At 30.7% G+C, this 16729-nt stretch overlaps 1 protein-coding gene across 1 annotated transcript in view; it reads left to right on the top strand.

Moving 5' to 3' along the window:
- Positions 1–320, top strand: part of LOC145307997 (C-type lectin mannose-binding isoform-like) — a 31383-nt gene extending 31063 nt beyond the window's left edge. Inside the window, exon 12 of the mRNA XM_080150244.1 lies at positions 154–320. Within this exon, the coding sequence (XP_080006370.1) occupies positions 154–231 (78 nt within the window). The 3' untranslated portion in view covers positions 232–320. The remainder of the gene's footprint in view (positions 1–153) is intronic.
- Positions 321–16729: the final 16409 nt, after the last annotated feature.

Genomic DNA, 16729 nt, shown 5'->3' with positions numbered 1-16729 from the left:
TCTATTAATTTACTGTCCACATTTTTAAGTATTAATAATAGAAAACTATTGACTAAATATATTTATCCCCATTTACATTATTTGAAGTTCATTTCTAATCATTGAAGTCCCTACAAGATTTTGCTATTTTTATTTAGTAAAATTTACATTTAGGTTTCTTATGGTTCTAATTACATGTGGAATGATGTCGAGTGTGGAGAAAAAAATAGATATATCTGTGAAATCTATTGACTGGGTAACATTTTTATCTCATGATGTAAGTTGTTTAGGGAACCAAGATATAATAATTTGTAACTAGAGTTTTAAAATCATTAACATACTGCCAGCAAGTGTCCTAAATGAATATAGTTTTTCATGAAAATGTACTGAAACAAATAAATACATTATTAGTAAAAATGTATAGCATACTAAAATATAAATTATCAGTATTATTTTTATTGGATTAAAAGATACTGCTGTTATTTATTCAAAGAAGATAAAGGAGAATTTGGCATAAAAACCTCATTTTCATCATTATAGGCATACAAAATACACACAATAACTCACATAAATAGGTACCTGTGATTCTTAATCATAAAGCACCAGCAGCACTACAGTGAAATTATACTTGGAAGAAAAATTACACTCCTCAAAAACATCTATAATCAGATTCACATGAGGCAAAACAAACACAAAAGAAAACAATGAGAATGCCGCTAAAATGTGTACACAGTTTTTCTTCTTTATTCATGTAGGACAAGGAATTAATATTATGAATTCTATAAACTTTAAAATCATAATTATGGATATACCTATTGTAAACTTTAGTATTTCTTACATTTCAGGGTTTCAAGAAAAGTCAATGTTTATGGTGTGATTAATATATTTATCACATATTAAAATAAAAAAAAATAAATGTTACTAATGATTTAATTTAATGTTTGAATTGATGTGGTGTATGATTTAATAATAAAAGATAGAAAAAATACTACGCATCTTTAAATTTTATTATCGCCCCTAGTAGTTAGATCGATAGGGAAAACAGAAAAATGGCTCAAAACCCTCCCAACCAAGACTTACATCTAACAAGGATGACAACATCCATAAAAACAAAGCTCTGAAACGGTGTGACATACGAACATTAACTCTTATAGAGTGTCAGAATTGAAAATATAAAATATAAATATATAAATTTTGACAAAATTATACGTAAATTTGTTGCAAAATTTCTTAAATACAGCATTCTGTTTTAGTGACATGTTTAGGACTTGATTTTAGAGATGCTTCGCTTATAATATTGTACTTTGTTGTTAAAGAAATCAGTACTTCAGAAATCATATCAAACAGAATATTATACAATAAAAATTGTTGCTTAAAAAGTAAAAAAATCAACATGTTTTAAATGGATGTTAAGACATTCTGGTAACGATTATAGAGTTGCTATGCTTTCTACTATCATAATTACTAAAGGAATTACCATGCAAAGTTTGAGATGGAAAGGACAATTATGACATGCCTAAATCAACGAAAAAAGCTATCCATTACGGACAGACGTAAAGACTGATCCTAATTATAGATAAGCTTTGCTTTTAAAAATTAAATAGCCTGAATTTCTGAAACCCTCCCAGGACAAATGTGAATTTTCCATAAAACTCGATCGGAATTTAGTAGATATTAAAATCTTAAGCTACAGACAAAAAACCTTACTACTTTATATTGATTACTAGTTACTTTATAAGGATTACTAGATATTTCGCCCTAGGGCGAGAAAGGTTAGAATAAAATCACCATAATTTATTTTCAAAGCTTATGTTAAAAAAATTTCAAGATCCTATGCTTGAGATAAAAAACCTTCCTATTTTAACTTATAGGATAAACAATTGTAATGAGGAATGAAAATGTCAATACCTCATATTCCTTATTCCAAAAGCCACCGCTAAGCTTTGATGTCGGAAAAGATCAAAGAAATGTGTAAAATATCAAAAGAAAATTTAAGTAAATATAAACAAACACAAAAACTTGTTGTATTTATCCTGAAATCACGGAACCTCAACATAAAAAAAATCACAAAACCTCGCACACAAAAAAATCACGAAACCTTATATTAGGGTTTTATGCATGGAAGGGGGGGGGGGGGCACTAGACTTTAAATTATACTGGTACCCAAAGTTTTATGAAAATGTTCTCCCATTCGTTGGTTAAACAATTAGGGTACTTACATGATAATAGAATCTAGCAGAATTCAAACATTTCATACACAACAATTAATATAAAGATAAGATAATTTTGTTTATTATAATTGGGGATGTCTTATCCCTTAAGATCCTTGATTAACGCCGAAAGCAGAAGCTAGTGAAATCTAGCCGTTGTATACTTTAAATATGTAATAAAATTTAATTATAAACCTTTTAATTTAAATAGAAGAAACAAGTGTTTCTCCATTCAAAGAAATATCTTAGAACCGTCTTAAAGTCCTCAAAATAATTTAGCCTGGGATCTTTGAGAATTTCCCAAACGGTTCTGTGGTTCGTGAGATCATAACGGACAATCATTTTAACCATACTGCTTTATATTTAGGATATGAATTGATTTTTGTTTAAATTTGAAATAGTTGAAACTTTATATTATCTGTTTAAGAGATTTTAAAATACCTACTTATAGATAGACAAACATAATTACCCTGGTATAAGTTGTGATATGCTTCCAAAATTAAACTTTGCTTGATTTTGTCAAAAAGAGGATGCAACGATAAAATTGACATTTTATAAATATTTAGATTATGTTTAGCAGTTTTATTACTATTTTACTTTTAAATTGTTTGTTTATACTTTTTTTTACTATCGATTCTTTATTACTTTAGACCCTTCAATTTCTACTTATTTCAAAAAAAGGATTTTTTTGGTAGGGGGGGGGGGGGATGAGGAGGAAGGTGCTGTTTTTTTCTTCAAGATTGCCTGCCCCAAAATATGAAGCTTTCCTTGGCATATAATAAGCTTTACTATAAAGGAGAACCATATCAGTTCTGTATTTAGCGAGATCCTTTTCTGTCGATCTTTTAAACTTAGGTTCAATCGTTTTTTTCCCCGTATTTTCTAGTCCGTCGGTATGTCTGTCTGTAATGCGTGTGTTATGAGAGAACATTGAAAATAAGTACCATAACGATTCAGCGATTGGCGAGATCCTTTGGTGCAAACACACAGAAATCCTGTTACTTATATATAAATTGCCTTATAATTCACTGTGGGCTACAATTGAATCAAGACAAAAGTAAGTGCCGAGCCCTGGGACCTATGTAGGGTGAAAATATACATAAATCCTTGATGATTCCAGGTGGAGACAAAATATTTTAGCGGGGTCTTTTGGTTTTTTTTCAATTTAAAGTTCTGAAAAAAAAATTGAAAAAAATATGAAAATCTTAAACAAAAAACAAACAAAAAATAATTTTTAATATTTTTTTTTATTTAAAGATACAAACAACTTATATAAATACTATAAGCTTTAAAAAAATCACAATTTTCAAATTTAGACCTTCAATATAAAGATTTGTAGAAAAAACCTAACAACAAATTCTAACATATTTCTGATCAACATAGCAATAAAACGTCTTTTGCAAAATCTTTATCATCAAAAATAAATAGAACTTACTAAAGACTTTTTTTCATTTAAACTTATACTTGTCACATTAATTAACTTTAAAGATTGATTTTTTTAAAAAGAATGGTTGCGTGATTTTTTTATTCATAATTAATTGCCTAATTTTGAGATTCAGATAAAAAACCTTACTGCTTTATATCATTGGATACTCTACTAGCAGCGATTACGCCTCTAGAGGCATATAGGGACCCTTAGGTTGGGGGGGAAGACGAACCCCCCTTACAATTACAGTTTTTTTAATGAAAAAGTTAAAAACATTTATTTTGGAGAGTTGATTCTCTTGGGATAGTTATGGTTCCCTTCCCCAAAATAGTAATAAACCTTACCAGGACATATAAGAAGCTACCATGTAAAGGAGAACCATATTGGTTCAGTGGTTAGTGAGATCCCTTGGTGCACAAAGACTCACATAGAACGTGTTACTTTATTATAAAGATACATATATACACAGAAACTCTACAATCAGAGTATGTCTGTTTTTTCATCCGTCTGTATAAAAACATTACAGAATATATTTATTTGGTACTAGCGGCTACGCCCCTATAGGCCTTTAGGGGCACTTGAGAGGGGAAGAAGTGGTTGAATTCTACAACTAGATTTTTAATTTAGACTTAAAAAGAAAAAGTTATTTTTTGTGTGTGAAATGGGGTCCTTTTTTAGGGGTTGATTTCTCCTAGGATGGTGGAGGTACCCTCCCAAAATAAGTTATAAACCTTCCAAGAACCAATGAGAAGCTACATAGAAAAAAAGAACCATTGATCATTGTTAATTACTATTCAGGGATCTAAAGGGATAAGACAATGACCGCTAAATTGATTTACATTCCTAAATATGATACATAGATAACCCTTCTGTATGTTTCAGTTAATGGTTGAAATGTTGGGCACTTAATTTAATAATCCAACCAAACAAAAATCGCAACAGGTCCCCTAAGTAGTTAAGCCAACGAATAACAAATTCCTATATTAAACTATGGGACTAGTCTAATAAACAGCCCATTGTCCCATCTCGCTCTGATTAATATATTTTTGTATCTGTATGTTACACTTGCTAATTTCTTTATTTGTATTCTTTTAAACTTGAGAGCTTCACTAATTATGGATGTTGTCTTTTTCCCTTGTTAAATCCAATTACCTAATTCTGGATATTCTTTGAGGTTGATAATTACAATTATATTTTATTAAATGGAAAAAGAACAATTTAATCATAATTCAAGATAAAAATTATTTTGTCACTAGGGGCCCTTGATAAGTGGGGGGAAGTTGACCCCTCCCCTACTTTCAGTTTTAGTATGTAAAAAAAAAGATTTTTTAAATGTTGGGTAGGAACTAATTTTTTCTAAACTCAAAACTTCTCAGGACCATGAAAAACATGAACCAAGAAAAACTATATCAGTTAAGCGGTTACAAAGAATCTTCGGTACCGACAGACATCCTCACACACACACACACACAAACAGACAGACACAGAAACTGTTACTTTTATATAAGGATTAATAGACACTAAACTACTCCTTAATATGTTGATCCTATTATCAGTCTAAAAGATAGGTCAATAAAGAAGAACCAAATTGGTCCAGCGGTTAGCAAGAACTTTAGGCACACACAGAAAAAACACACGGACATCCTATCTTTTTTATACAGGGATATACCTTTTAAACGATAGGAAATTTTTTTTTTCCAGATGATATTTCTCTCCCTGCTTTAAAGCACTATTTATGATACAAAATAGATTGATGTCTGTTTGTCCATCTTTCTGCTTAAGAACTGATATGGTTCTTTTTTTACTTTACTATGTAGCTTCTCATTGGTCCTTGGAAGGTTTATAACTTTTTTTGAGAAAGAGAAGAGAAATCGCCCCTTAAAAAAGGACCACAACACACAAAAAAAAACTTTTTCCTTTTAAGCCTAAAATAAAAATATAGTTGTTGAATTGAATATAGCAAAATAAATATATTCTGTATTGTTTTTATACAGACGGATGAACAAACAGACATACTCTGATTGTAGAGTTTCTGTGTATATATGTATCTTTATAATAAAGTAACACGTTCTATGTGAGTCTTTGTGCACCAAGGGATCTCACTAACCACTGAACCAATATGGTTCTCCTTTACATGGTCGCTTCTCATATGTCCTGGTAAGGTTTATAACTATTTTGGGAAGGGTACCACCACTATCCCAAGAGAATAACCTCTCCAAAATAAATGTTTTTGACTTATTCATTAAAAAAAACTGTAATTGTAAGGGGGGTTCGACTTCCCCCCCAACCCAAGGGCCTCATATGCCTCTAGAGACGTAGCCGCTGCTAGAAGATTATCCATTAATATAAGGTAGTAAAGTTTTTTATCTGAATCTTAAAATTAGGCAATTAATTATGAATAAAAAAATCACGCAACCTTTCTTTTAAAAAAATCAATCTTTAAAGTTAAATAATGTGAAAAGTATAAGTTTAAATAAAAAAAAGTCTTTAGTAAGTTCTATTTATTTTTGATGATTACGATTTTGCAAAAGACGTTTTATTGCTATGTTGATCAGAAATATGTTAGAATTTGTTGTTAGGTTTTTTCTACAAATCTTTATATTGAAAGTCTAAATTTGAAAATTGTGATTTTTTTAAAGCTTATAGTATTTATATAAGTTGTTTGTATCTTTGAATAAAAAAAAATATTAAATATAATTTTTTGTTTGTTTTTTATTAAAGATTTTCATATTTTTTTCAATTTTTTTTTCAGAACTTTAAATTGAAAAAAAACCAAAAGACCCCGCTAAAATATTTTGTCTCCACCTGGAATCATCAAGGATTTATGTATATTTTCACCCTATATAGGTCCCAGGGCTCGGCACTTACTTTTGTCTTGATTCAATTGTAGCCCACAGTGAATTTAATCATCATATAACTTAATCAAGGTGAAAGCTTATTTATTTATTCATTTATCTATCCTTTTAAACTTTTATTATATCTATGTATCTATTTATCTATCTATCAAATAAATGGAATCAGCTTATACCAACAATAATATTAGTTTGAAAAATTCACGAAACTTATACGTGTTTTTTTTCAGCTGTCGTTGGGAGGCAACACATCGTAAAATTGACGACCTCTCCCCAAATATTATTTTAGATTTATTTCGCTTGTTTGTTATACCTTATTCCTGAATAGTAGTTATCTGACCGCTAGCGTGTTAGCATTAACATGTGTGCTTGTCTATATATAGCACAATGTTTGTTTATGTTATACTAATGGTGTCTTAATATTTTAAGAGTGACTTATCTATTTAAATAAACTTAAAGTTAAAATATCATTGAAATACTAACATTTTAAACCAGTTAATATCTAAACCATATCATTCAACTTTTTATCATCGTGAGCACACTGTGCTAATTTTCTAAAATATTGCAATAAACATGACGGGCGCAAAAAGTAAAGTGAATGTTGACAAACGAAAAGCTCTGTCAAACTTTAATGGCAGAATATCAAAGATAGAGAGCGAGCTGGGAGCTTTATCCAAAACAGATAAAGAGCATGCGAATCATGTGCTTGCTCTGTATGATCTAGTAAAGGACATAAGAGGAGAACTTTCATCTCTAAAAACTAGGCTAGGGCTAGATTATGGCAGCCCTGACAATTTAGTCACTTTGCATAGTGATATTTTACCTCCTGAGTTAAGCTATCTACAGCAATCCCTTCACATCCCTGATGCTAGGCGTATCATGAAGGTCAATTATCATTTATGGGGTAAGCAGTATTCACATTTTCATGCATTTGCTGATTTGTTAGGCGTTGGGCCTGCAGGGATTGACCATGTGAAAGAGTTTAGACAACTTCCTGCTGTAGGCTCTGTTAAACGGTATCCCATCAACATTGAGTTTAGCAGCAGGATTGCCAGGGACATGGCAGAAGAGTCCTTGACTAAGTTGGGTAAGGAGAAAGGGGAAATATTTCCTGTGCACTATTGTGTTAATAAATTTCCTCTGTTAAAACACAATCTGAGAGCTGTCACTTCTGTTCTAAAACAGCTACAAAAAGAAGGGGAGATCACTTGGTTTGCTACCAACAACCTTATGGCGATTAATGGAATGGAGAAAGTGGCCCCAATGTATGTTTTCAGAACACCAGGGATGAAGGAACCTACAAGCTACAGTGAATGTGCTACAAATGATATGTTTCACAGTGGAGTTTTTATTCCATTAGACGACAAAAGCTTTGAATCTGACGAGTTCAATATGCTCATGCACGCTATTAGAAAACATGTGGAGGGAAAAAAAGCATTGAGCACACAAATTGGTGGCACTATCCCTGTAGCCCCTGGAAACACACACTCTCAGAGCAACACCACACCTCAGAATGTGGAGGGTAATACTGCAGCAACTAAACCATCATACGTTGACATGGTTAGAACACCAGCTAGAAAAACAAAGCAACAACCATCCGCCAGCAATAGTGACAGGTTAAATAGCCAAGGAAAGCGTGGGGCTAAAAGTAGTCCATTGTCTAATAATCAAGGGCGTAAAAAAGTCAAAATGAGTGAGAATGTGAAGTCCTCATATTTTGGGGAAATAGTATGCAATAGCACGCCATTTAACAGTGAAAAAAAGGATAGCATTTCCCCAAGGAATATAATGCTATCTCCTATTCAGCAACCAACCAAACATGCAACAGTGCAACAACCCAATCTACCAATGAGTGCACTTATGGCAGACCTAAGGCTATCGCAACAGCCAAAATACCAAAACATATATACAACCACTATTAAGCAAGGTCCATATTTGCAGCAAAAGCAATATAGCATTGCATATCAGGCAATTGGCCCAAGTATATTTAACAATTGTCCAATTTATACAAGCCCACCAGCTACTCAAATTTATTCAATGCCACCACCAACAGTAAGCCAAAATAGTTCACTTCAGGATCAACAAGAGCAAAATTATAGCATTGATGCATTTGCTAATATGCTCATTGGTTTTCATGATAGCCAATAGAATAATTTAAATAGTATTATTGTACCTATATTAACTTTTATAATTGAATTGTATTATCCTTTCTAAATTGCATGCAATAACAAATAATTATAGAGTAGCTACGCTACAATAATAAGTATATTACAAGTTCACACGCATATGATGTTGTTTTGTAGGAGGGGGGGGGGGGAGGGGGGTTAGTTGACCCTTTTATAATCAGTGCGTTAAACACCCAAATGTTATTTCTAGCTACAGGGGGTACATAAGGAGATAGGGAAAAGAAATTTAATGGACAGACGGAGGGGGATGGGGGAGAGGGAGGGGGAGGAAAGTATAAGTTACAAGAAATATTCCCATAAACACATTAGGCTGGTTAAAAATTCTTCTAGATATAATTCTGTTTTAAAATTTATTTGGAATAGTCCTCTATAATTTAAGATATTAATAGTTATTCTGCTTCTTTTGATAATTACTCTACAAGGGAAAAAACCAACCCATCAATTTTGAACATTGGTTTAAGGGGTTTATTTGATAAATAGACCTTAGATTGTTTTGGTTTGCTAGCCAATAGCAATAGTGTAATACTTTTAGGGAATGAATACATTACCTAAAAGTCCTGTAAATATCTTATGTACAAACGTCAGAGGTTTAGGCCAGTTTAAGAAAAATAGATATAGATTAAATGGTGTCCCTTATAAAATTAAGGAAATGGTTGCTTCTTGCAGGCATATTCCAACTATTTATTTTTGCCTTGAAACTAAACTTAAATCTTTTCACAGAAAAATTCGTTTACCCAAGGGGATGAAATATATTGGTGAGACTTCATGTGATTCGGGGCAAGGAGGCATTTTTGGATTCATGGATAATTGTTTTTCAATTGAGGACAGAAAAAGAGATGTAAAAGTTATTGTCTCTAAACATGCTATGTTTGTTAGGGTAAAAATTGGAAATGAATATTTGAATTTAGTTCCCGTCTACTTGCCTTCAAATAAGGAGGAGTGCAACAAAATATTAAAAAAAGTTAGCTCATTTTTAGACAGAAACAACATAACAAATTTTAGTATGTTTGGTGATACAAATTGTGATTTTAATCAAATACGACATAATAGCAGGAACATCCTTATTCAGACATTTCTTGAAAAATATGATATGCATGATTTAGCAACTAAATTAAATATTGAACCAGGCTACACCTGGAGGGGTACGAAGCAAAGAATTAATTCTTATTCATATATTGATCATTTTTATACAAATATGGATTTTTTAAATTTTATTGAATTTTCTCATAATTCTTTTTCTGATCATAAATCGATGAGAATTGGAAACAAGAAAAAATTTAATTATTCAGCCCCAAAATGGCAAGGATATTTATTTAATAATAAGGATTTTATTAATTTGATGAAAGAAGAAACATCTAAATTTCTAATTGAAAATGAAGATCCTATTTCTTTTAAAATTAGCAGTCACAATTATAGTAATAATTTTGGTTTAATGGATAATGATTTTACGTTTCTAAGCTCAGAACATCAAAATAGCACAGTTTTATTTGATTTAATAAATCATCTCAAAAAAGCGCATGATAGATTTTTTTCTAAATTAAAGTTCAAATCTTATAACAAGACTAAAGAATTTAATAATCAAATTAATATGCTTTATGATATGATTGATTCAAATAAAAATTGTGCCCAGGCTAGTAAGGAAATAAATCAGCTAATAAAACAACAGCAAGAATATTTCAAAATGCTTGTTCAAACCAATTCCAAAACTTTTCAAATGAGAGCCCTCTTATTAGATGGTTTACCAAATAACTTTACTTATAAAAATTTTAGAAACTCGAAAAAACAATGTTCAAACTTGCTGGTTAATAATGAACTGATTGATTTTCCAAGGAAAATAGCCAACATTTTTGGTGATTTGCATGCACAACTAGTGTGTCCTAATGTTATGCCAAATTCGAATTTAGATGAACTACTTAATTTTTTTGATTTAAAGCTTGACAATATGTATCCTAAGATTAAGCATTTAACAAACCCATATTCAACAGTAAGTGAATTCAGAAAAGTTATAAAGAGCATGAAAGCAAATAGCATGCCAGGCCCTACATCTCAACCAACACAATTATTTGCTTTCTTGCTTGATAATTTACCTAAATTCACTACAAAAGCTTTTAATAATATGTATGATATCGATTTGGATAATTCTAGTTTATCATTTGTTAAGGAAAGAAATATTACATATATTCCTAAACCAGGACTAGATCCATCAATACCTGGAAATCGCCGCCCTATTGCACAAATGGAAAATGTTTTAAAAATTCTTGATAAAGCAATCAATAAAAAAGTTACTCCTTTGCTTTCTAAGATTTGTCATTCTGACCAATATGGCTTTATACCTAAACGTCATATGTCCAATGCCAGTCTATCTATAGTAAGCATGATAAATCATATCAAAACACACAACTATAATAGCCAACTAATTTTTTTTGATTTACAACGTGCATATGACAAAGCATTACATTGTGTGTCCAATATTATTATTAAACATATTTTTCCAGAGGGTAATTTTGCGAAATCTTGGATTTCTCTTACAAATGGCGGAAGTTTCAAAGTTGTTGTTAAAGGGAATTCGTCTAGAAAATATAAAAATAAAATTGGTTTCTCTCAAGGGGCACCTTCAAGTGGAAGCTTATTTGATATTTACAACCACATATTTTATTGTTGTTTAACTAGTCCTAAGATTAAGAACCTAACTTTGAAGTTGGATGGAAAACCATTTGATCCAATATTTTTTGCTGATGATGGCTTTAGTGCCTTCCAATTAAAAACGAATCAAGATATACAATTGATTTCCAACTCACTTCAAAAGTTAGAATCAACAGTAAATATCAAAATAAACTTTCAAAAAACTAAAATTCTTACGCATGGGGAGTGTCCGCCTAACATTTCATTACTAGGGAATAAATGTGATATAGTAAAGCATCTAGGCATTTATATATCTTTTAATTTGACCCAAGCAGCAGATGTTACATACGAACAATTGTTTGAAAAACTTGATATAAAGTCTAAAAAATTTGCATTTTTTAGCAGTGATAATGTTTTTAAACGTAGAAATATAACTTTCTCCTTAATGAACACCATGGCTTTTCATATATTTAGAATTTATGCTCCTAATCAAAAGCAAATTAAAAAACTTTGGAAAGTAACAGCAAAATTTCTTTGGTCCTCTAAAAGCATAGAAGGAAAAAATTCTTATAGATACAAGGTTGCAAAAAGTAGAATAGAGATGGATTTTTCTCATGGTGGGCTAAATATGTTGCTACCATCTCAACAATCATTTATTATTTGGTTTAATGCTTTCTTAAATTTATTAAAGCACGCCCATCTTTTCCCAAACTCAAATATCGCAAGACTTTTGTCTCACAAACATGTACCAATAAGTAGTATTTTTGATAACCTTGGATCTGAAATCTTTCATAAATATATTAAAAATTTTAGAACCTTTTATCCATTAGAAAGTGGACTAATGTTTAGAAAAGCAAAAGGATTTTTAGTACTTCTAGAAAAGCATAGAGAAACCTTTCTTCATTCAAATATTACTACATCTGTTTGGGCAAAAAATGTCAAATTTAACAGTGTTGATATAATGGAACTAAAAGAGCATGGACTAAACACCATTGCATCAATTCTTGATTTCATCAAAATACAGCACAAAGTTCTATATCGGCCATTGTTAAATTCTGCCATTAAAGAAAATCTTACTGAGAAACCAGTTTTATTAAAACTACAAAAAGTGGTAGAAAACATGTATAGTGGTTTTGAATTTAATAACTTAATTTGTTTAACTGAATCAAAACAAAAGTTTGTTTTGAAGCCTATCATAAAGCTTTTTGAAAATTCTCCTAGCATATATACCTTTCATTTTAAAAAAACAAACAAAGAATTATTGCAAGATCAATTTGTTCCCCCATCATTTAAAACTAGAACAATGGATAAAAAATACAATCCCGACTTTGAGGTTTTCAAAAACAGCTTTAATAAAATTCTGTCGCTACCTATTGTATTATATTATAAAAGTTTCCTGTTTGAGCAATTTAATCGTACTCTTATAAGTAGAAATAAACTGTATGAAATGAATCTATTGGATAATAATCTTTGTTTAAAATGTAATAAAAAAGCAGATACTGATCACTCAATTATGGAATGCTACTTCCCTAGATATTTTATGCATTGTCTTGCTCTATTTCTAGACCATTATTACAATGATGGCAAGCCAGATTTCATTTTTTTGAAAGAAAACTTCTATCTGTTTAATATACATTTTCCTGTATACCAAAATGACGAGTATATTCAAATTAGCATGTTAACACTTGTAGCCAAAGATAGGGCATTAAAAATAAGCAAGGATGAACATTTATTGAAATATGATGATTTTAATTGTTTTGCTCAAACACTATTTATTGCACAATTTGCGTCAAAAATGCTTACTAACACAGGAATTGATTGTAACTTCATTGATAAATTTGTTGAATTTATATTGCTTAGTAAAAATAATGTACAAATTTTTCGTATTAATTAGATATTATATTGCTATTGTGTTATCATATTATGATAATTATATCAAATATTAATCATGTTTAATTTGTTTCTTGGAAATAAATTATTAAACAACAACAACCTTATTCCTGAAATGGAATGATTATAGAATATTTACACGAATTTTATGACTTGTTTTACCTTTTACAAACATCTGTTCGCCCCTAATAATAAACTCATCTTTATATACAAGTAACAGGGTGTTTGTCTGTATCTGTGTATCGAAGGATCTCGCTAATTGCTGAACCTATGTGGTTCTCCTTTACAGTGTAGCTTTTCATAGGTCCAGGAAAAGTTTATAACTATTCTAGGGTATGGTACTCCAACCTTAAAAAAAAAAATAATCCTTAAAAATATATTTTTTTACTCTTTTTCTTTATAAACTAAACTTATTGTGCCCCTAAAGGCATCTGGGGGCGTAGCCGAGTTTTATATTAACAAATAAAACATAACGAGATCATAAAAACAAACGGGACATTCCCTCGTAGGGTCATTGGAACATTTAGCCCGTCTTCCTGACTAATGGGCATTTGGACGGTTAAAAGAGAATATGCTACCTAACAGTTAGAGGAATCGCCATGCTAAGTTTCAAATCGATAAAACTATTCTAACATTTTATAAATATAGAAAAAGCTCGATCATAGAAGAGAAAAAGTAAATTACATTCAAAATATTAATATGACAACATCCATAAAAGTGAAGCTCTAAAAACATGCAAAAGCACAAACGAGCATTAATGCTTGATTTTATAGTAGAATATCAATTTATAAGTCTAATCAAAGTTGTATAAAAACTTTTTACAAAATTGTAAGAATATACGATACTGTTTAAGGATAAACTTACAAGTTTTGCATATAAAGATGCTACAAGTACCTGTTACAGACGGAATGACAGACATACAGATCGAACCTAATTCTAGAAAAGCTTCACTTTTTAACAATTCTAGAAAGGAAATAGACACCTTTAGAAATTGTTGATTACATGTTAACAGTATATATTAGTTTTGATTTATTACAACACTTTCATTTTTAAAACAAGGATGACCTAGACATTAAACCTAGAATTGAAAACAATAAATGAATAAAAAATCAACCAGTATTTTTTAACTGGCGTCTACGTCCCTAAAGGAATTTAGGAGCACTTGAGGGAGGGAGAGGGGATAATCTACTTTCAATATTGTTTTTTTTTAAGTAAAAATTATTTTGGGTGATGGTTTTTTTCAGGGGTAATTATGTTTGGGATTGTGGTTATAAACCTTCCCCGAACTTTCGAGAAGCTTAACTGGAAAGAATAACCATATTGATACGGTAGTTAGTGAGATGCTAAGATACAGACAGGCAGACATCAGGATTATACTAGAAAAGCTTCGCTTTTACCCTAGTTGCAATTTTTTTTCGCACATGATAACGGAAGTTCAATTTTTTTGCAAAATAGATGGCTTGTATGTGTGTGCGTTTTTACACACAAACACACATACATACAACATATCAACTTACATCTTTAAATCTTAGGCTATTCAAAAGCTTAACAAGGAAGACAACATCCATAAGTGGCGATGCATAAAACAATCATGGATGGACAAACAGACAAAGTGAGTTATAGAGCAGAAATTCAGTTGACTTAAAAGACCAAAAGTTAGTGAAAGAATATAAGAAATAATTGAAAATCACGAAAACGTTATAAATAGATTAGAATATAAATATAGAATATATTTCTTTCGAAGCATGACAAACAGACCGACGGACTAAGTAAGTTGTATTCACTATATCTTCACTAAAAAAAACTCAGCAGTATATCTTTAATGGCAAACAAGAAAATTACGTTTCAAGGGCAACTAAAATAGGATAAAATATTCTTTTTAAATTGTTAAGAATATTGATATTATTTTGCAGAGAATGAAAAGTTTATTTTCCCATGTTCCTAATCTTAGTTTACGTAAGAGAACCAGGATAAAATAAAGGCTAAACAATAAAGTTACTTTCATATAGGTTTACAATTTGATTTTTTTTAAACAAAGCTTTTCTATAAATACGGTCGGTCCGTCCGTACGTCTGTAAGAGTTAGCTCCTTTTGATGATTTAGACATGTTATAACTGTCTGGTGTTTCCTTTAATAATAAGGTAAATTTGGGAGCGTTGCAACGCTATAATTATCTTCAGAAAGTCCATATGTCCATTTAAAACATCATTTTATTCTGATTATTGGAATAATGATTCCAAGGACATCGAGGTACAATATTAAAAGTAAGGCATCTCTAAATTACAAATTTTTTTGGAATAGCTTTTTTTACCATACAAGAATAGACAAAACTATTTTAGCTGTTTCAGAGTTCTCCCAGATTTTTACCTACTGTTGTTGTGTTGGATGCGTGTCAATGATAGTAAAAGTATAGGGTAATGGCTTTGCTCAAAACAGGTGCAACTCACTTTTTTGCACAGTTAGGACTTCTAGACAATAGTTGAGCAATTAAAGGGTGGACCTATTTCAAAAGTGTAACCCTAGATGTATTAAACAGCATATCATTAGAGAGGGATGGAACTGTTAATTATACGGGTAACCCAAAGTTTTATAAATACGCTCTCTCGTTGGTTGGAATAAATCTTTGGGTACTTGGTAGTTGGTTCAAATTAGCAGTCACAAACTTTTCAACCAATAATTTTGATCTACAAAAAGGTTAATTTTGTTCATCCTCATTGGGAATGTAAATTTGTTTTATGTACACAGGGATGTCAAAAGGGTGATTATCCCCTTCCTCTCCAATAAAAAACCGAATTTATAGCTGCCTGTATATTGCCTTATCCCTTAAATTCCCTGGTCATTGTATTATACATCTATTATTATATGTTTATTATTGTATGGGATTATTAAAATATTGTTTGATATAATCTATAAACATAGAATTAAATATTTTTCTTAAAAAGGCTAATCACGGATTATCCAATGGGATTAGAGTTAGGGATCATATTCTGAAAAAGACAATATAAAAAGAATAATAGCAACAAGATGTCTGTTTACATGTTAGTGTAGAAAAGAATCTCGCCAACCGCAATTGACTGTTATGGTTCTCCTTTACAATGAAGCTTTTTATATGTCCTGGAAAATTAATAATAGTTTTTTTGCCCAACACAACTAGAATTAGTCTTTTTATGGAATTTTTTATTTTACTATTCGTGGAATGTTGTCTATAATACGATAAGTAACAAATCCTAATCAAATAGCCGCAAGGCTAAAAAAAGATAAAGTTCTTTATAGAGCTGTAGTTTATAATTTCTCAGATAGAAAAAGTACCTTTTGTTGTCTTCATTAAAAAACGTTTTGTCTAACAAAGTAGATGCTTTAAAACTTTTTGCTGGCTGTTATTACAACAAATAAAGATAAAAATTATTATGCTTTATTTAGAATAATAGAATAGATTAACATTTTAAGAATGGATTTAGAATAAACGTGTTTGTTATGAAAGGGGAAAAATTGTCGTAAATTTAACTTGCTAACATAAAACTAACTCATTGTTCAGTTCGTTCATCCAGTAGGCGGGGAATGAAA

The sequence above is a fragment of the Acartia tonsa genome, chromosome 1 (genome assembly GCF_053477335.1).
Source record: "Acartia tonsa isolate MP-2025a chromosome 1, ASM5347733v1, whole genome shotgun sequence".
NCBI classification, from domain to species: domain Eukaryota; kingdom Metazoa; phylum Arthropoda; class Copepoda; order Calanoida; family Acartiidae; genus Acartia; species Acartia tonsa.
Note: the sequence above shows the minus strand (reverse complement) of the source record. Positions and strands in the feature narration are given on the sequence as shown.